The 18,426-nt window shown below is 46.8% G+C and overlaps 2 protein-coding genes across 7 annotated transcripts in view; one reads left to right on the top strand and one right to left on the bottom strand.

Annotated features, from left to right (window-relative positions):
- The window catches only part of plcg1 (phospholipase C, gamma 1), a 34,620-nt gene extending 30,833 nt beyond the window's left edge, over positions 1 to 3,787 (top strand). For 3 of the 6 annotated variants that reach the window (XM_080031380.1, XM_080031382.1, XM_080031381.1), the window contains exons 32-33: positions 426 to 706; positions 813 to 3,787. In XM_080031380.1, coding sequence (XP_079887506.1) covers positions 426 to 706; positions 813 to 855 — 324 coding nt within the window. In that variant the 3' untranslated portion in view covers positions 856 to 3,787. Of the gene's footprint in view, positions 1 to 425; positions 718 to 812 lie in introns of all 6 variants that reach the window. The other 3 variants (XM_080031384.1, XM_080031385.1, XM_080031383.1) reach the window with 3 other exon arrangements.
- A 480-nt stretch (positions 3,788 to 4,267) lies between these two features.
- zhx3b (zinc fingers and homeoboxes 3b) lies at positions 4,268 to 17,994 on the bottom strand. The gene is made up of 7 exons (XM_080030474.1): positions 17,713 to 17,994; positions 10,743 to 11,633; positions 10,539 to 10,646; positions 8,856 to 10,421; positions 7,279 to 8,025; positions 6,102 to 6,357; positions 4,268 to 5,370 (listed from the first exon to the last, which is right to left on the bottom strand). Exons 2-7 carry the CDS (start codon positions 11,484 to 11,486, stop codon positions 5,360 to 5,362), a joined length of 3,432 nt encoding a protein of 1,143 aa, XP_079886600.1. The 5' UTR covers positions 11,487 to 11,633; positions 17,713 to 17,994; the 3' UTR covers positions 4,268 to 5,359.
- Between the last annotated feature and the right edge of the window lie 432 nt (positions 17,995 to 18,426).

An 18,426-nucleotide genomic window follows, 5' to 3' on the forward strand; every position in this document is an offset into this window, starting at 1 on the left:
TGACGCAGTGAGCCGAGTGATTTTGTCAGTTTGGTTAACTGTCCCAGAGATGTTGGACTCAGCGTGTAGCGAGATCAACCGGCACATCACGGGGACAGTAAAATACGGCCCTCTTAGTGCAAGCCCCAGCATTCCTGCTCTCAATTCAGTTGTTGTTGTAAAGCAGCTGACCGGCGAGGCGCTAAATGTTTTCGTCACACCTGACGCTGCTTACAAGCACCTCTTTCATTCCGGAACGCTGTGTAAAAGGGGCTACTGATGCGCCAGCAGGCCGGCGTTGCTTGGTTCTGTGTAAATAACACCTAACCAAGCAAAGCCGGCAAATTGCCACTCTTTCGTTTCGTCAATATGCCGCAATCTGTGTAAAAGGGGCTTATGTCTATGGTTGACACTGAATAATTTTTCTAACCTCCATGTCCTCTCAGGATGAAAACGGAGAGGTTCTGAGCCCGTTCCTGGCTGTCGGGGCCACGCCAGTGTCGGCATCTGCCCAGGCAGGGCGGGAGCGTTTGGGGGACTTGAGCTCAGTGTCCTCGACTTCCTCCAGCACGTCTCCTCTGCCCCAGTCACCGGCCCAGGCCCAGGCCCAGGCCCAGGCCTACAGGGGGAGGGAGGGCTCCTTTGAATCCCGCTACCAGTCACCCATAGATGACTTCAGGGTGTCCCAGGAGACTCTGTTGGAACACATGGACCCACAGATTAGAAGGTAAATGCGAGGTGTGTTGGTTTTTGGCTTTTTTCCATACCTGTGCAGCAAGTTTTTGCAGCCGTGGAAGATTCCAGACGTCCTCCTGTCTTTGTCTTTCCCTCAGGATGTTGCGGAGGACCAGAGTGGGCGGAGAGAACCGTGTATAAAGTCTTAACCAATCAGGACGCATTTTTTGTTGCATCCCCCCCCCCCCCACACACACACACACACCCCCTCCTCACCCAGTCGCCTCTCCCCGTACTGATGATGTCACTGACTGCTGTGAACACTGTTTCCATGGAAACGCCCACCACCGCTTTGGCCTACATTTCAGGCAGCTCTCCCTCCTACCATTATCCAAACTCCCCCAAACCGCCCCTCTCTTCTCTCTCTCTCTCTCGCAGAGCGTCCTAACCACTCGCCTGATGAGAAAAAGGGGACTGAGACTTATAGAGGGAGGGGGGTGCTGAGAGGAAGCTGACTGCCGCGGACAGGAAGAAGAAACGGGACATTCACAGGAGAACAAAAGCAAGGCTGAATAAGTTCCAGCTCTGGACTGTTTTTTTCCCTGCGGTGGGTCGTCCTCTCGTGTGTTTTTAAGGTGTGCACAACACCTGCTTAGTCTGGAGGCTAAGAGATGAGAAAGAGAGAGAAAGCTATCAGTTTGAAACTGTTTCCCTGTTTAGTTTCTTTGCTCTTCTCCATTTGGCCTATATGAATATATATATATTTATTCCTGCTGTGCTGTTGGCCAGAGAACAGCAGCAGCTGACCTGCTCTCAAAGAGCTCCTATTTCCATGTTTTTAAATATTATAATTATTTAAACCTCTTAAACATTCATAATGTGACTTTTCTTTTTTTAAATGTAAATGTGTAAAACACGAGGGCTCTCTACGGCTATTTTTAATTTCTCTCTCTTCTCTGCTTCGTGGAGGAAATGATGGACCTCCAGTCTCACTCACCCTAAACCTGGAAGAATATTTCACTCTTTCTTTGAAGGAATCAGGAAGTAGTCCTAGCCTGTTTGTGTTGGAAGTAGGGAGAGAGCAGGCAGCAGCATCTGTTATGTCTGCATACACAAACACACTTGTATACACAAAGGCTTCTTTTATTTTCAAATTTACATTCCTAAAAAACTGCAAATCATTCCACTTTCCTGCTTGGCAGGCAGCTTTTATAAGCCAGTCTCACACATTCAAACTTCTGTCTCCCTCAATAGTCTTACTAATCAATGATCCCGTCTGTAGGTGATCGAATGCCACACTGTGATAAAGCAGGACCAGGGATACATGTCGACCCAAAAGCAGTTGTAGTCCGATAGTTTTATGATAATTATGTTCATAATTGTGGATTTTGCTTGTATCCTCTACCAACATGTTAATGGGTTATTTTAATGGAAGCACAGTTGTCAATCAAGGATGAGTTAATATGACTGCAAGGTTACGACCAAAATGACCACACTGATAACTCTGCTGCATAATGTGATCGTTTTCCGCAATAGCAAAGTGGTTCCAGTAACACAATTATGTACTCACATTTGGAAACATTTTAATTTACTGACAACAATGCAAATGTTTCAAATCTGTCCGTGTACCATACTGTAATTATGGAAATGTAATATTTTAAAAGTGATATGATTAACCTTTCAGTCCTGTGGTTAGTTTGACTGAAATTTCAAGTCTTATTGGAATGAATGCCCCCTTGCTTTTAATTGGCTGTGCATAACTATTCTCCTCAAAGCAGTTGCAAAGGAGTTTCACTTCAATCAGCTTGTTTTTAGATTTGGAGGTCCCCGTGTTTGAAAATAAATTCAGTATCGGTGAGTTAGTGACAGGGTTTTGCATTGCCAGTGTAAATAGTAAATGCGACATGCCATATTCTCCTTGCTTTTACATTCTTTTGTGTTTGTGCGGTCATTGGTGTTCTGGGGGAGTTTTAGTTACAGCATCAAGCTGCTCCCCAGGAACCTGTGAAGATTTTAGTTAAAATGCCACTGCACCATGAAACGATTTGTGATGAAATGAGCTAAATTTGTGTGTGAACAATTAGCTGACGGCTCAAACTGAATCTCAACCATTACAGGCCACAATTCATCATTCCCAACCTTAGACTCGCTCTTGCATCTTTTTGTCGACGTTTGTCTAAATTGGAATTGAAGGCTTCTTTCTAGGTGAATATATGTGCGTTTAAACGTGTTCAAGGGGATGTCATTTCCTGCGTTCTTGAAAGCGTGTTATGGAGGAGCAGGCAGAGTGTTAAGCATAACTATGTTTCTGTGGCTGATGGATGACAAAGGTAGGGGGGGAGGGGGCTGTAGAGGTCTGTGGTCTCGGCATTGGGGTAAGCCCAGACAGAACTCGTATAATTAATGGTGTTATCTTTCCAGGTTTGTATTAGAAACAAGTGTTTTCTCTGCTCGTACGTGATGACTATATGATGTAAACTCAGTATTTTCACTCCTCAGTTTTTGACCACTGAGACACACCGAAGCCATATGGTATGATTTTTAAGTTGCCGTAAAAGCAGGGACAGGGATTGAATACTTGAGGTCTCAACAAAAAAATTGTTTTTGTTGCGTTTGCAACCTGATATTAATCCCAAAACTCCCATATGTAATGTTCTTTTTTTGGGTCATAATGAATGGTCTTTGTGGAGAGCTCTCCCTCCAATGCTGCATTGCTCTTATTGCTGACCTGTCTGCTAAAGTCTATGTGCCTCCGTCTGTATACACCACATTAAAGCCACATCATTCACCTGCACAGCCACAGCACACAGGTGTTGTCTCTTATTTTGACAGATGGGACCTCCCTCTCAGCCCTCTGCGACTGTCGACCCTGACTCTGTTCAGTTCCTTTTAACCGTTTGGGGTGGACAATGTAAACTCCCATCAAGCTGGAAAGGTCTAATCCAGTGGAATAACTGAGGACTTCTTTGCAGGTGTGCAGGGCCCCTAAGTGTCATTTGTTTAGCCTTTTTTATTTGTTACTGATGGTCTCATTTACAACCGCCTTTCTGTAATGTGCCTAAACTATGGAGAGTAAAAGTATTCATTTTAATTTTGCCTTTCATATAAAACATATTGAAGCCTGAAAAGTAAATAAAAATACTTACTACTTTATAGTACTTTGTCTTCTTTTTTTCATTGCCTTCAGATGTGCTTGGATGATTGAATGTTGTTCACGGTGATTGAGACGGGACTGAATTCATTAGCTTCAGATACTGCATCAGAGGAAGAGAGCCGAAGTTTTGCTCTGAAGTGTTAACTGTTGAAACCATTAAGAAAATGAATCAGTGGGCGCCCTTAGCTCAGTTGGTAGGGCGTCCCCCCCGGCCCAGCAGCAGACCCAGGTTCGATTCCCGCCCGCGGTCGTTCTCTGCATGTCACTCCCCTCTCTGCCCCATTTCACCTCTGTCTCTCTGAACTGTCAATAAAGCATAAAAATGCCCAAAAATATTTAAAAAAAATCAGTGGCAATTTCGATCATTTGTTTTGTCCAGCAAAAATGCCAGTGTACACCATGAAGAAGACATCACCAAATTATTACATTCTGTTTATTTTGCAAATACCGTCAGTAAAAATTGTACATGAAGTCTGAGTATGGAACTCTACTAAAGTTTACAGTTCTTTTACAGTCAAATTTACGGCATAAGAAAAGTTCCATAAACAATTGTACGTACACGTCAGTGACGTAAAGAAGCACTTGATGCTACAGCATAGGCCAGATTCCACGTTGTCTACTATGTTGTGCCGCTGTTTTTGTAAAACACAACAGGGTGCTTGCCTTCTTTGGATAACTGAATTCCAGATGTTTTCCAGAACTGGACCATTTATTGTCCTATTCACCCAAATATGTACAGATTAAGATATGAAAAGTGAGCTCAAAGAGATGTCCAGAAACAAACCCTAAAGACATGATCAAATGAACATCAGTGTTGTGTTTCACAAAAGACACTATTCACAGCCTAGCTAGCACTAGCATATTTAGTTTAAGCTGCAAGCATGAAGTCAAAGTGTATGAGTGCAAGTTGGTGGAAAAAAGTGAGTTTGAAGATGACACCATGGAGGGGAAAAGGGGTCATTGGATTTTCTTTAAGGCCTAGGCAAGCACCCTGTAGCAAAGAGCTGTGCAGTTTTTCGTACCCCAGATAACAAACTATGAACAGTCTCTCAACAATCTCGACATCTGTGGGGTTAGTTTGGTGGATAACTGTCCAAACCCAACCCCCCACCAGCCCTCAACAACATCTGCAGGTCTCGATCCTGACCAAACTCCTCTTTCTTTCCTTCCTCCAAATCTCCCCTTTTTTTCTTCTTTCTTTCTCCCATGGCGGCAGGCAGAAAAACGCTGGCAGCCCTTACCCTCCCTCCGCCACATCCACTCCTGGAACCTCCTTCTGAAGGGAAAATGGTGGAAGGAGGACACTACAGAAGGACTGTGTGGCGGAGGGATGAGGGGGTAGTGGCTTTAGAGTCCATCTCACGTAGTGGGGGAGGTCATGCCTACCTCAAGGGGTGTGAGTGAGAAGGAGGGAGGCGAGGTGACGAGGTTTTTTTCAAGGTCCATTTCCGTCCAGTGATCTTGTTACAGGCGCATCTGCCGTCTTGTCCTCAGACTGCCAACACAAAGACAACCTGTGTGGTGAACTTCATCCTCAGACAAAAGGCCTCTTCAATCAGTTCCTGTGGTGATGTTAAAAAAAAAAAAAAAGGAAGGAAGGAAGGAAGGGAGAAAATAAATTAAAAATTCACCCACATGACAACAGTCTACTAAAGTATACATTTGTCATGATCATACACAGTTTACTGGTGTCAGATATTTATTTGTTTTCATGTCAAAGTACGCCTCACTATTTAAAACTATGATCTATGATCATTGATACATTTCATGTTTATGATTCATCTCCATTAATTCCCATATCACGACCAGTTTTCCCCTACACAATCAGAGACCCAATTTAAACTACTATAAAACTGAGTAACCCATACTTAAGATGAAATACTTACCCATGGTTTATGGGGTCATTTGTTTTATAAGAGGTGTAGTTGAGAGCCGCAATGATCAGTCGAAAGACTATTCATTTTCAACTATTTTGATCATCGGTTTTGGTCATTTTTCAAGTGTACAATGTACTAACTTTTTCTGGTTCCACCATCTCAAATGAAACGGTTTGCTGCCTTTCTTTGTCGTATATCACAGTAAACTGCATATTTTGAGGTTTTTGGGTAGTTAGTCGTAAAAAACATGGGTGAGTGAATGTCATTTAAAAAAATATTGAAGCGATTTATCGCTTAAGAGATTCACTATTCGGCTAATCAATAATAAAAATAGTTTGTTAATTTTGGCCTTATTCTGGTTACAGTGTGTTATACCCTGTTGTGACTGCGTGTACCGTGGCAGACATTAAGAATACCTTTAGTAGGATTCACAGTCTCGTCAGCATTGGCCTCCTCTGCTGTTGTTGCGACACCACACACCGACTGCTCCATTTCCTCCTCCGTCCCTCCTCCTGTCTGTGGCTCCAGAGGGGAGGATCCTGGTGAAACTGGTCTCAGGTCTGCCTCCTGAGCAACAGCGCTCTGTTCCACTGGGGGCAAAGACGCCTTGGTGGAGAACCAATGGCGCACCAAGTCCGCTGTTAAACCGCTCGCCTGGACCAGCTCCTGCAACTGTGCAAAAAGAATAAATAATGTGTTAGGGCCCAGCTCCAAAGTCAAGGATTCATTTTTGTATTTAGAAAGCTAGTTATCATGATGATTGAGTGAAAAGGCAAGGGCTTTGTTGTTGTTAACCTATCTAGATGAATCAAACCCTCCTTCAGGGATGAACACTTGTGCCACAGCATCATTTTATTGTTGTTGCCTTTGATGCACACAAAAGCGTAATACAACAGCACTTCTCCCCGGGCAGGCTATCAGAAGATGGATTTTTATGAAAAAAACTAAAATGTGAAAAATGGAGTGCAAATCTTTGCATTCTAAACAAAAAGGTTCAGTCAGGGGGCGCCCTTAGCTCAGTTGGTAGGGCGTCCCCCCCATGGGCCTCGGCCAGCAGCGGACCCGGGTTCGATTCCAGCACGCGGTCGTTCTCTGCATGTCAATCCCCTCTCTGCCCCATTTCAACTCTGTCTCTACACTATCAATAAAAGCATAAAAAATGCCCAAAAAATATCTTAAAAAAAAAAGAAAAAAGTCACACTGAGTCAGACTCAATACGTCACGAAAAACAAAGGTCGGAGTTCTTCATCCATGTCTAAGTTTTGAAATATTTGTAGTCTTTGCAACCAAGACACTTCCGTGTGTTTTTACGCATGTTCTGACCCGGCGCACAATACTCTGAGCAATTACAAAGGTGGATGGAGTGTTTCACAAAGAGGAAAGAACATTTTTCTTTTAAACTATATCTCTTAAAAAGTATGCAGTTTTAAAACGACAATCATCTGATGTGGGGAATTTTGTCTTTCCAGTCATAGCGACCCTTTCTCACCTCATATGAGTCAGAGAGTGTTCAGACTTAAAAACATCCTGTATTATAACCTATCATAGCAGAACGGATGTTATCATCTGCTTCTCAAGTTTCTTGTAAAATACCTCCGATTCATCCAGTTTGCCATGGATGCCGAGGTGGTCCTGTAGGCTTTGCATGTTCCCCTTCTGAAGGTCCTCTTCCAGAGCGGCGGTCTGATAGGCCTCCAGCCACTTGAGCTGTCCGTTCTTCTGCACGTAACGGCAGTCCCCGAACCAGCGCACCACCTCGGGTCTGGGCAGTCCGGTGGCTGAGATCAGCTCGTCGTACTGTGTGGCGCTGGGCCACTGGGTGCGGGAGTAGACTTGTTTGAGCGATTGCAGCTGTTCGGCCGTCTTCTTACCTCGGATGGCCGTGGGTTTGGGCGATTGGGAAGGTTTGGGTGTCGGAGTGGAGCACGGGGCTGGTTTGGGTGTGGAGGACGGTGTGCTGGCAGGGGAGGATCCCGGTGTGCCGCTGCCGGGTAGAAGCTGCAACGTCGGGCAATCCTCCAGCCCTTCGTCCTCTGCTTTGCCATTGGCCTCCGTCACCTTCAGCATCTTCAGGTTGATTTTAATGGGGTTGACTTTGAGTTCCCCCGAAGCGTCCTCTCTCTGTCTCTCCTCCTCCCCCCCATCCACCTCCATCTCGTCCTCCTCTCGAGACACGCGCTCCGCCTCCTCTTTCTTTCTCTCCGCTGCCACTCTCTTCCTTTTCTCAGCGAACCAGCCGTGGATCTCCCTCCTGGTCATCTTGGTCTCTGAGCGCAGTCTGTCCACTTCCTCTCCCGATGGGTCAGTGTCCTGGGCAAAACTGCCTTCTAGCGCTTTAACCTTAAACATATGACAGGAATGGACAACGTCAAAAAAGCTGGAACAACTGAACTCAATAGATTAGTCGATTGGTAGATAAATTTAATTAATCAAAAAAAACATTTTGATTTTCTATTATTCATTTAACATTGCCTGCGTGTTCTGTTTTGCTCTGTTAAATAAACACATCATTGCAAACTAAATATGTTTGGGTTTGGAAGACAATTAAAAGGTGAAGTTGGATATTTTTCCTTAATATCTTCAGGCTTTTTACAGACTAAACTAAACTGATTGACTACACCAGAGGCTAAGAACTGCATTCCCATAACATTGTTTGGCTCACGACAAAGAATACAATAATAACAATTCAATACGGCATAACCAGAAAGATAATTTTTCTAATGAACTTGTTTGACTGATTGAACTGATTTGTTTGGAGGTTTGGATTCATTATGCTAGTGAGCTAATGTAGCCTCAAGCAGCTGACACACAGAGATGAGCAGTGGGTTGCATAGGTCTTGTTAGCGCACTCTTTTACAACTTCAAACACCCACATTTCTTTAAATTTCGAACTTGTAGTCTTGTAGTCATCCCCAACTGATGTTGTATTAATAAACTGACTCTAGAGCATAGAAAGCTTAACACAATAGTTTTTAAATGATACAGTAGTACTCTCCACCTGTAAACAAAGCCTAAAAATCTGTGGTATTCTCAAAAAAACATGAATCAATAATGAAAGCAATCGTTGGTTTCAGGCAAAGAACCGAGTACTCAAGTGATTTTTTTTTAAACCTGAATAACCCTCTCAGCATTTAATGCCCATAACTTATAACAAGACACCAGAACCTCACCTGATGAGGTTCTCTCTCCTTGTAGCGGATGGCTGTGAAATCGGGAGATGGAGGTCTTGGGAATCTGCGGGAAGGCGTGGTGGGAGATGTGGGAGTCTGTGATGCGGTGGGGCTGAGGGGTGCCGAGTTGTGCTGTGGCGTTTTAGCCCCGGAGTTGCTGCCGCTGTCGGACAGGTCGACGGGGTTGGCACTGCAAGCGCTGGTGCTGCCCGGCGTACTGGAGCCACCACCTGCCCCCGCTGCAGCGCCAGACTTACTCTGTCCACCCGTGCTGGAGCGGGAACCTTTGAGGTTGCGAAAGTGGTAGCGCCGGTCGCTGAACCACTTGCGCACCTCTCGTACCGTGAGCCCGGTCAGAGATATGAGGCGGTCCACCTCCTCCTGGTCGGGAAACTGGCAGACCAGAAAACTGTCCTTCAGAGCGTTCAGCTGCTCCTGGGTCTTCTTGCCCTTGTAAAAGCTCGGGTCCAGAAAGGCGTTAACCGGCGTCCGAGAACCGAGAGCGCCGCTCGGAGGAGCAGCAGGAGAGGAGGAGGCAGAAGACTTTGAGGCGGGGGAAGACGCCTCCTCCATTTTGATGGCCGGCGAGTCACTGCTGGTGCGGTCGACGTCAGCCATGCTTGTGCTAGTGTTATCTTTGCTGCTGCTGCCTTTCGCATTTTTCCTCTTCTGCTCGTCGCTGTCCCTATCATTAGATTTGCTGTCTGTGATGTATTTGATTTCTGTTGTTACCTTGTTGGCGCTCTGCACAATGCTTTTGTTGTGGGCTTTTCTAGTATCAGCGTTCGTAACATTTACATGGCTGGTGTCATTACTATTGCTCTTGTCCTTGCAGTCCAGACTAGGGCTGTTGCGTTTACCATTGACACTGCTCACCTTAGCATTACGGTGATTGCTGCTTCCTAGACTAAGGTTGATGACACTAGCTAGGCTGCTAGTAAACATACTGCTGGTGAGCCCTCCCCCTCCACCACTCCTGCTAGTATTACTGCTAACGATGTTGCTGCTGCTGCTGCCCACTGTCCCCACCACCATGCTGATGCCTTTGTCGGCCACCAGCGCTGCAGCCGGTCGGGCCTGCATCATGGGGCGGGCCGCTGCTTGGGGCTTGGGCGTGACGGCCAGGGCCATGGGAGCGCTGCTGACCTGGATACCGTTTGCCATCATAGGCTGCGTAACGATCACACCTCCTTGGCTGACCAGAGATCCCTGCAGGATGTGGGGGATCCCAGTTGCCCCCAGCGACGCAGGTAGGACCGTGAAGGTGTGCTGGGCCGGGCTGCGGTGACTCTGGTTGTGCGAGCTAATGGGCGTTGTCTGGATGATGGTGTTGAACATCTTCCTCCTGGCCTCCTCGATCTCCTCAGGAGACCAGCTGATGCCTTGCTTGAGTCGCTGGGCTGTGAACCAGATCTTGATCTGCTCCTCTGGGAACTTTGTGACCACGGTCAGGTAGCAGAGCTCGGCCTTAGTGGGGTAAGGGAACTTACTGAAGGAGGTCCTCAAAAAAGAGGAGGAGTCCATAGAGGCACTGTAGGTGGGTATGCTGCTCAAAGGAATCATCACCTGGTTATGGGTAAAATGCATAAAAAAAAACACAATTATTACTTTTATTTTCTTCTTTAAAATAAAACCCAATGGACTTCAGAACACTGGGCTCCAAATCCTAATCTTAACATTTACCTTGGGGAGATTTTTGGAGTACGAAGGTGAGGAATTGGAGTGAACATTTGAAGATACTGTGATTGGTGCAGATTGATGAAAGCTTCTGTTCTGGACTACAGACACCACCTACAGGAAACAGGGATTCAAATATTCGGAATAAAATAAATCTTAGTCAGATCAAAAGAGACCTCTCCCAAATCAGTCTAAAGGACTACCGCCTACCTGTGTGATGGGAGTCTTGAGCATTGGTAATGCTCCAGAGCCGTTGACGATCTGGATTGCTGAGGGCAGAGTGACCTTGGTCGTTCCATTGTGGACAATTGTAGGAACATGGGTGACAGTCACTGCAGCAGTGTCTTTTCTCTCAGTCTCTCTGGAGGCAGAGATAGAGTGCGAGTCTGAAGAAGGTTCATCTGAGAAAGGGTGAGACACTAGTATACGTTTAGTCTCCGATTTGCCCTTGAGCATCCTCATAATGGGGGTTTTGGTGATGGAAATCTCGCTATCCTTCCCCTTCTCTCCCCCTGTCACCAGATTCTGCTCCACCACTACTCTCCTGTCTCTCTTCCTTAGCTGCAGAGTGGTGTTGAACGTGCTGGGGTGAACCCTGGCATTATGCAGGGCCAGCCCCTCGAACTTGGGCGCTGAAACCCCACAGCTCACACAAAGGAAACTGGGATCTGCACGGAAGTCTGGGTGCCCCGAGTACACATGATCCAAGAACAAGTTAAGGTCATGGGTTTCAAAGTTACAAGGCTTACAGGTGTAAGTGCCAGCGCTGTCTTTAACAGGGTCCCCCGCCTCTGGATTGGAACACTCTACCGGGTCAGGGGGGCTGAGTCTGCCCCCTTCAGAAACCCTCGGTTGAGGGAAAAGAACAGGAGGGTCCCGTTCAGCCTCGTCTGCTTGGCATATAATCTTTCTGGGGATCATACAAGGAGTAGAGGACTTCCTCTTGCTGGCCATTGTGGGGCCACAGGGTTAGTCAAATGGCTGAGGACGGGGTGTGATGTGGGCCAGTTTCTGGTGGACTATAGACCAGGCACGGGGGATGGACAGCGGAGCATGTCCATAGGTCCGCTCGTGGATCTCACTCCAAATTCAAGTGAAAGCCTGGAAACAAGAGAGGGACGCGTTTAAGTTAAAGTCATCATTGATCAGTCATCATACAACACAGTATACCTGTAATTTGTTTGGTGAGTGTTTGAAAATGTTATAATGTAAAGCACAGATGAGCAAAGAGGGCTGGAGAGGGAGAACAAACTGTGTGAGGAGTAGAAAGAAGACGGTATATCTTACGCTTCTCAGTTTCCTCCCAGCTGGGATAAACTCATGTACAGGTGGATAACAGGTAAAATATCAAAATCATAGCTAATAATAATGCAGTGTGAAAATGTTTTAAATCTAACGTTGCTAGTAAATCAAATAAAACAATAAAAACAAAAATATCCTCAACTCTCCTGCACTCAAGGCTATCTCTTTTATGAGGGCATTTAAACAAGCCCAGTCTGCCTCTTCACTAAGGCGTTTTGGGAGAGCTCCTGTCCAACCCCCTTCTTTCCCCTCCCCCACACAACTGTCTCACTTCCCCTCATTCAGACACACCCCCACAGAGAGAGCACATTTTGTATTTTTTTATTTTTTTAAATCTAGCCCCTCTGTAGCTTCACTGAACACCTTTATTAAGATTGTCAAATAAACATTCAATAGTTATTGTTTTGCATCTACTTGATAATGCAAGTGCAATTGGGTAGTTCAACAGATGTTCCTCTGAGAAAAATGGCATTCGTTGCCATACAGAAGTACAGGCAGTACAGATAGAAACAAATAGGCCTGGATAACAATGCAAGTCTTTTTTTCACGACATTCTCCAATCTTAATCTCAAATCTTAATACAAAATGGCGAAGCTTCCGGTGGAGGAGTTTTCCCCACCCTCCCTCTGACAGTGATGCAGTGTCGGAGGACAGCTCTAGGGCAATTACTCTCCCAATCACTCTGTGCTCCTGACATGACACGTCACGCACAGACAGAGCAGCAAAAAGCTCAACGGCTCTAAATAAGTTACAACAGGAAAACACGAAAACTGAAAAGTCCAGCCCATGCCTATGCAAAGATGCTTTACTAACAAACCCAAAAACCAAATGTAACTTTTCTGGCAGGCTAGCACCTTCCTTAGCACAAACAGAGCTGGCCCTTACAACTGTTAAAACTTGTGTGGGGTAGGTTTCAGACTACGCACACCGTCTTTGTGCACAATACGGCCGCAGTACCCCCACCAGTTTTGTCGGGCAAGCATCATACTGCCAAGTCAGAGTCTTCTTTCCAACAAACCAGCCCTTCTCCAAATGTAACTTCACTATCACCCGCCAACTTAACTCTTTATCCTATACCCCCTAACACACAAGCAAAAAGCATTGCTGTGCACCAGAAAGGTCATGGTACATTAGTTCAAACCCTAGTTAACCCTCACAGGACTGGGGTATGACCGATACCCTTTCACACACACTATCCGGGCTAAGGTATACCTATAGTGCACTTTCCTGTATTCAACAATCTACTTGCTCTGTTCTAGTTTGAGTCAATGTAAGACTTCCAGTAAGTTAATGTGTGTATCCACTGTCAACATATTTGACTAACTTATTGGAGTTTTTTTTAAATCAAAACAATGAATATTCCAACAATGGGGCCTTTTTTTCAGCCTATGGTGAAAACTTAATTGGACCCGGATTAAATTGGTCATCTTTGCCTGTTTTTCCAACACTGAGAGAAGACTACCTCTCTCCTTCGGATCAGAGTGTGAGGGGTTAACAGGCCAATGAAGTTTGCTACTGTGGAGGGAACGTGATGCCCCCTTGTTCCCCGTGCACCCCCCAGAGAGAGTAACTGCCCTTGGCTTGGGCTGCGGTGCACCCCTCCTATACTCCCCCTGCCATTCAGTTCTGCATCAGGGGGCACCGCTCTGCCAAGGCAGGCTGGTCACATGACCAACACAAAGGCTTATGGGTGGGCAGCAGTCTCAGCCATCCATCACGTGGTTGTGCTGGGTGTTGGTGGGCAGGCGAGAGGAAAGGGAGAGCGAACGGTAGAGGACAGTGGGGGATGGGCAGTTTGAGGGGTGAGGAGGCGAGGGGAAGGAGGGGTGTTAACAGTCGTGGAGGAAGCACTGAGGTGTTTCAGTGAGGAATTTTCCTCCGATACCCCCCTCCGACCAGCCAGCACCACCCCACCCAGCTAACCCCCGCTCTTCAACGCCCCCTTCTTGCTTCAAACTACAATCACACAGTCCCCCCCCCCCTTCTCGCTGCACTGCAAAGCCTGGAATGTTCCAACCCGAGCTCTTCAGCGAGTGGACATAACCTGCTGAAGTTCGGCTTCAGTGTCTGTATGTGCGCACACACCTACTGACATGTGCAAAATAATTACTCAAACTAAAAGGAACAGTGAACGTGCAAAAGGTGTCACCAGGTATGAAAGCCCATTTTCGTACATCAACACAGGCGGATGGCCTGTGAAAAAAAAATCAAAAACCACAACTGTGAACACTAAGTCACACCTCCACAAGGAGAGTAGCCAGCAGAGAGCCACAGGCCTCACACAGGTGAGGGCTGAAACAATGCACAATACAAGCTGTGCTATTATCGGCGAAGCCAAATTGCATCTGTGTTCGTGTTTGAATGTGTGTTTAAATGTGTGTGTGCGAGTGCGAGTGTGAGTGTGAGCGTGTGTGTGTGTGTGTGCGGGGAAGGCTGCCTGCATGCCTGTGTGTGAGGCTTGTTTACTGAGGTAGTGAGGCTGCCATTTCTTTCTTCTTCTTGTGTCTTTGAGTCAGAGACAATGTTTTTTTTGTCCTCCTGGTTCATAACTGATACTCATTCAAGCTTCGTCAATGGCTCGACACAGCATGACCTCTTTCATCCGCTGACCTGACTCTTGTCTAGGCCTGGGCTATATCCTCTGAGTGCAGGCCAATAATAGCACTCACACAAACTAGAAATCCTACAGCTTGGCTGCATAGCGGAGCTGTTTGCTAACTGCACTACTCCTGTCCAGACCTGGCTCCATATGCAGGTGTAATGCTGATATCTGAGCGAGCAACCAATGCTCTCAAGAAGGAGAATAGGTGGAAAACCCAGACAGCCTTTTCCTTGTGTGCTCCACTTCTTTCATCTTTTTTTCTCTCTCTTCCCCCTGTCTCCCCCTCCCTCTGTTCCTTCTCCTCCTCCCTCTCCGAGCAAGTTTGGCCCAGGGAGACAGGTCGGCAGCGCCACTGGTGTGTTACTGTCCCCATGGTAACCACCTCATACACCCCCCCCCATTCCCCCTCCTCTTTTCTCTTTCACTCCCTCTGCTCTCCCACCAGCTTATTTCTCTAAAGCACATGCGTGTTTGGGTAAACACACACACACACACACACACACACACACACACACACACACACACACACACACACACACACACACACACACACACACACACACACACACACACACACACACACACACACACACACACACACACACACACACACACACACACACACACACACACACACACACACACACACACACACACACACACACACACACACACTTCAACCTGAGCGTGCACACATCTCCCATGCCATCCACTCCCTGACTGGCTAGCGGGGCTTGTTTGTTCCACACACCCCTGTGAGTGGTATTTGGAGAGTCCCTGCCCTGCTCCTATTTCAGTGCCTCCCTTACGCAGTGTTGATGTCTCCCAGCTAGGTGTGGTCGCCGTCGCCGAGGCACGTCATTGGCCACAGCCGATGCCATCTCTTCCTGTAAACTCACTGCCTGTCCAGACATCTGCCTGGATCTGCTGCCCTGTGCTGTGCTCTCCGGTCCGGCATGCGGTCCACACTGTATGCGGTGTAGGCGTGGGTGCGTAAACGCCAACGGGGCCCAAAATCTCTTTCAGAGAGGACTCGAGAGCCACCTCTTTTCCCAAGTGTATTTGAGCCAATTATCAAGCCTGCACACAAACACAAACCCTTCGCCATCATCAAGACTCTATGCCAAAACAGAAACCCTTCTCTTTGTCCTCGTCTCTGTCCTAAGACACAAACTTGCGTTTGCCAGTTTCTTAATGTTATTCCCACCTTCAAACAGACATTTGCTCCAGCTATCTGTCAATAAACACCAGGCTTGAACTCACTCACACCTCCGCCGACAAACGTGGCTCACCACTCTCGACGCCACCATGTTTTTGTGTGTCTTAACTTCTTTTCAACACCATTTCAATCTTTAGACAATACTGGCAACACTGAGAAAGCCTCAGGTTCCTACAGTGTTGTTCCATCTGCTCCCGAGTCCCCTCTGGGCTGCTCTCAGGTCAGGGAGCGGATGGCTGCGTGGGTTGCAAGCGGCAGCATTGCTGTGGCCACTGCTGCCAGTGCATGTGTTAGAGAAGTGGGTTGCTGAGAGGGGAGGGAGGGAAAAATGGCGGAACACCATGCTCTCTGTACTGTGCTGCTGTCCAACCTAAAATGGCTGACATCACAGGCTGTTACCCAGCCAAGCAGAGCAAGAGGCTGCTACTGCTTCTGACCCAAACCGGCTTCGCTTTTTGGAGGTGCGAGTGGCGGATCGCAGCGCTCTCTCTCTCTGAAGATGGTGGAAAGAGCAGCTGACTCTGTTTCTTGTGTTCATACTTGGTAGAGATCTGGAAGTAAAAGTGTCATTACATGGTCAACACAGAGGGACGGGGACGGGGGGGGGGGGACTCACTGATGAAAAGCCATAACTTCACTGACACACACAAAGTCAGCTGATGGTTTGATGCCTACAGAAAGGCACAAGCAAAAAGATTTACCAAGAGTTGAAATGTAACAAAATCACTGATAACATTTCAATAAGTGGTGTACTAATTCGCCCTCTCACACAAAGCATCTTAACCTGTGTCAGCTGCAACCCTCAAACTAAAGGGAAGAACAGGAGAAGGAGAAAGAGGGGTGGGAGGCGGAGAGAGAGAGAGAAAGGGGAGTGAGGGGGGAAGACTGTTCACTGATGTAAAGCCGTTGAGCATCACAACATGACAGCAACACACAATGAAACACAGCAATTGAGGCCCTTATAGCTGAACATCCAGGAATAACAATTTTCCCATATCTCCCCCACAATAAAATTAATAGTGTTGCTTTCTTTTTTCTTACCATGACCAACAGTAGATAAACTCACCTATTACTACACACTTAAAAGTTGTAGCCTACCGGTGTGATAAATAAATAGCAGGATTAATCCGCTTGTCTATATGTGCCTGGGACTCACGTGGATATCAGAAACAAACTAGCTGTCTAGCAAAGCTTTGCTCTAGTCTAATCCCTGGAGTCACACACTCATGACAACACTAACATGATAAATAACCATGGCAGCAGCTTGCAAACTCATAGCACACTGGCAACATGGAATAGAGCTGAACTCTGCATATCATTTCTGGAAATGTGTTGAAGCCTCGATTTTGAAAGAAAGCCTGTGACATAAACACTGTGGTCAACATTTTAATAAAATATAACTTAATGGCTAAAAAGGGTAGCCTATGTGGTTGCTGATAAACCAATGCATGATTGTGCAAAGTCCACAGACCTGGAATAACATTATTAGTCATGAAGTGGTTTCTAACTTCTTCATTCATAGCACAGGACTGAGGAATATGGTGAAATTCTACCGGTTGTTCGAAATACAATCTTACAGGTCTGATTATGCTTAGGCTATAGTCTACATGTGATTGCTACTAACGTGAAATCGGTGTCACTGTAATATGTAAGCGAATAGCGGTATTTTGGCGAAATAGCAGTGATTGGACAGTATGGTTATAGGTCCCAGAGCGCAGCAGCGGCGTCAAACATTTCCGAAAATGATGCGTGTTTCATCTTCCGCTCTCAACTTAGGCGGAGTGAGCCCCCAACTTAAAGGGCTTGTCTGCGTTACAGGATTTAAACATTGTAGTCAATTCGGAGTGGTGGGAAAGGCAAGCCCCCCCCAGTCCAAAAAACTACTCTCTCTCTGCCCCCGTTGGCTGTCGCCATTTTAAGCAGGCGACATGCAGCTGGCCAGCATTGCTGAGCCAAAGCGTAGCCCGCAAAAAGGTAAGGCTTCACGATAGCTCACACAAGTTTGGGTAAAGGTGAAACACTCGCATAAATGTGGACCATAAAAATAAAACACTCACCTCGCTTTGTCGGAGCTCAGTATAGACTATAGCGTAGGCTACTGCGCAGCCTCGCAGGATATAACAAAAAAAAGTTTACAGTGATGTGGTTGACAGACTGACGGGAGGTTTGGGCTTCACTGATGGTAACTTAGGTGGAAGCCCCCTCTGTCCTTCGGCTGTTGATAAACGTGACACTGGAGACACACCGGTCCCCACAGCGGCTCCCTTTTCTTTTTTGCGCTTGTTTATTTCGAGCCACTCTCAGTGTTAAGGCAGGCAGTGGAGGGGAGGAAAATACGACCGACGTACCCAGGGAAGAGACGGACACGTGACGCCGACGTCACTGACGGTGGAGTTGGCGTGAGAGCTCGAGCTCCGCCGCGCGCAGTGCAGGAGTGAGCGAGACATCCCATCCTGACTTTGACCCAACAATGGACTACGGGAGAGGAGAGCGAGGGTGGGGGGAGGTCGTGGTCAAGTTTTGGAGAGGCAGGCTACAAAGGCTTTCCCTGTCCCGGTGAAACGTGGTGGTGGTAGGGCTGCCGCAGCTCACACCTGTCACCCCCTCCCCAGGTGACCTCTCTTAAAGAGATACCTTTAGCCCGCATCCTCCTCACCCAACCAACTAGTCCTAGCCAACTGTAACGGACACACAGAGAAAGTTCGTAAACCTATAATAATGTACATACACATGACGTAAGCTAATTCACACCATCAGTCTACTGGACCTTG

Source organism: Ammodytes marinus, assembly GCF_949987685.1.
Source record: "Ammodytes marinus genome assembly, chromosome: 7".
NCBI classification, from domain to species: Eukaryota; Metazoa; Chordata; class Actinopteri; order Uranoscopiformes; family Ammodytidae; genus Ammodytes; species Ammodytes marinus.

Coding starts and splice junctions, on each gene's coding strand:
- zhx3b (XM_080030474.1), bottom strand. CDS start 11,486: ATGGCCAGCAAGAGGAAGTCCTCTACTCCTTGTATGATCCCCAGAAAG. Junction 10,422..10,538: donor ACTCCAAAAATCTCCCCAAG/GTAAATGTTAAG, acceptor ACCCATAACCAG/GTGATGATTCCTTTGAGCAG. Junction 8,026..8,855: donor AGGAGAGAGAACCTCATCAG/GTGAGGTTCTGG, acceptor CATATGTTTAAG/GTTAAAGCGCTAGAAGGCAG.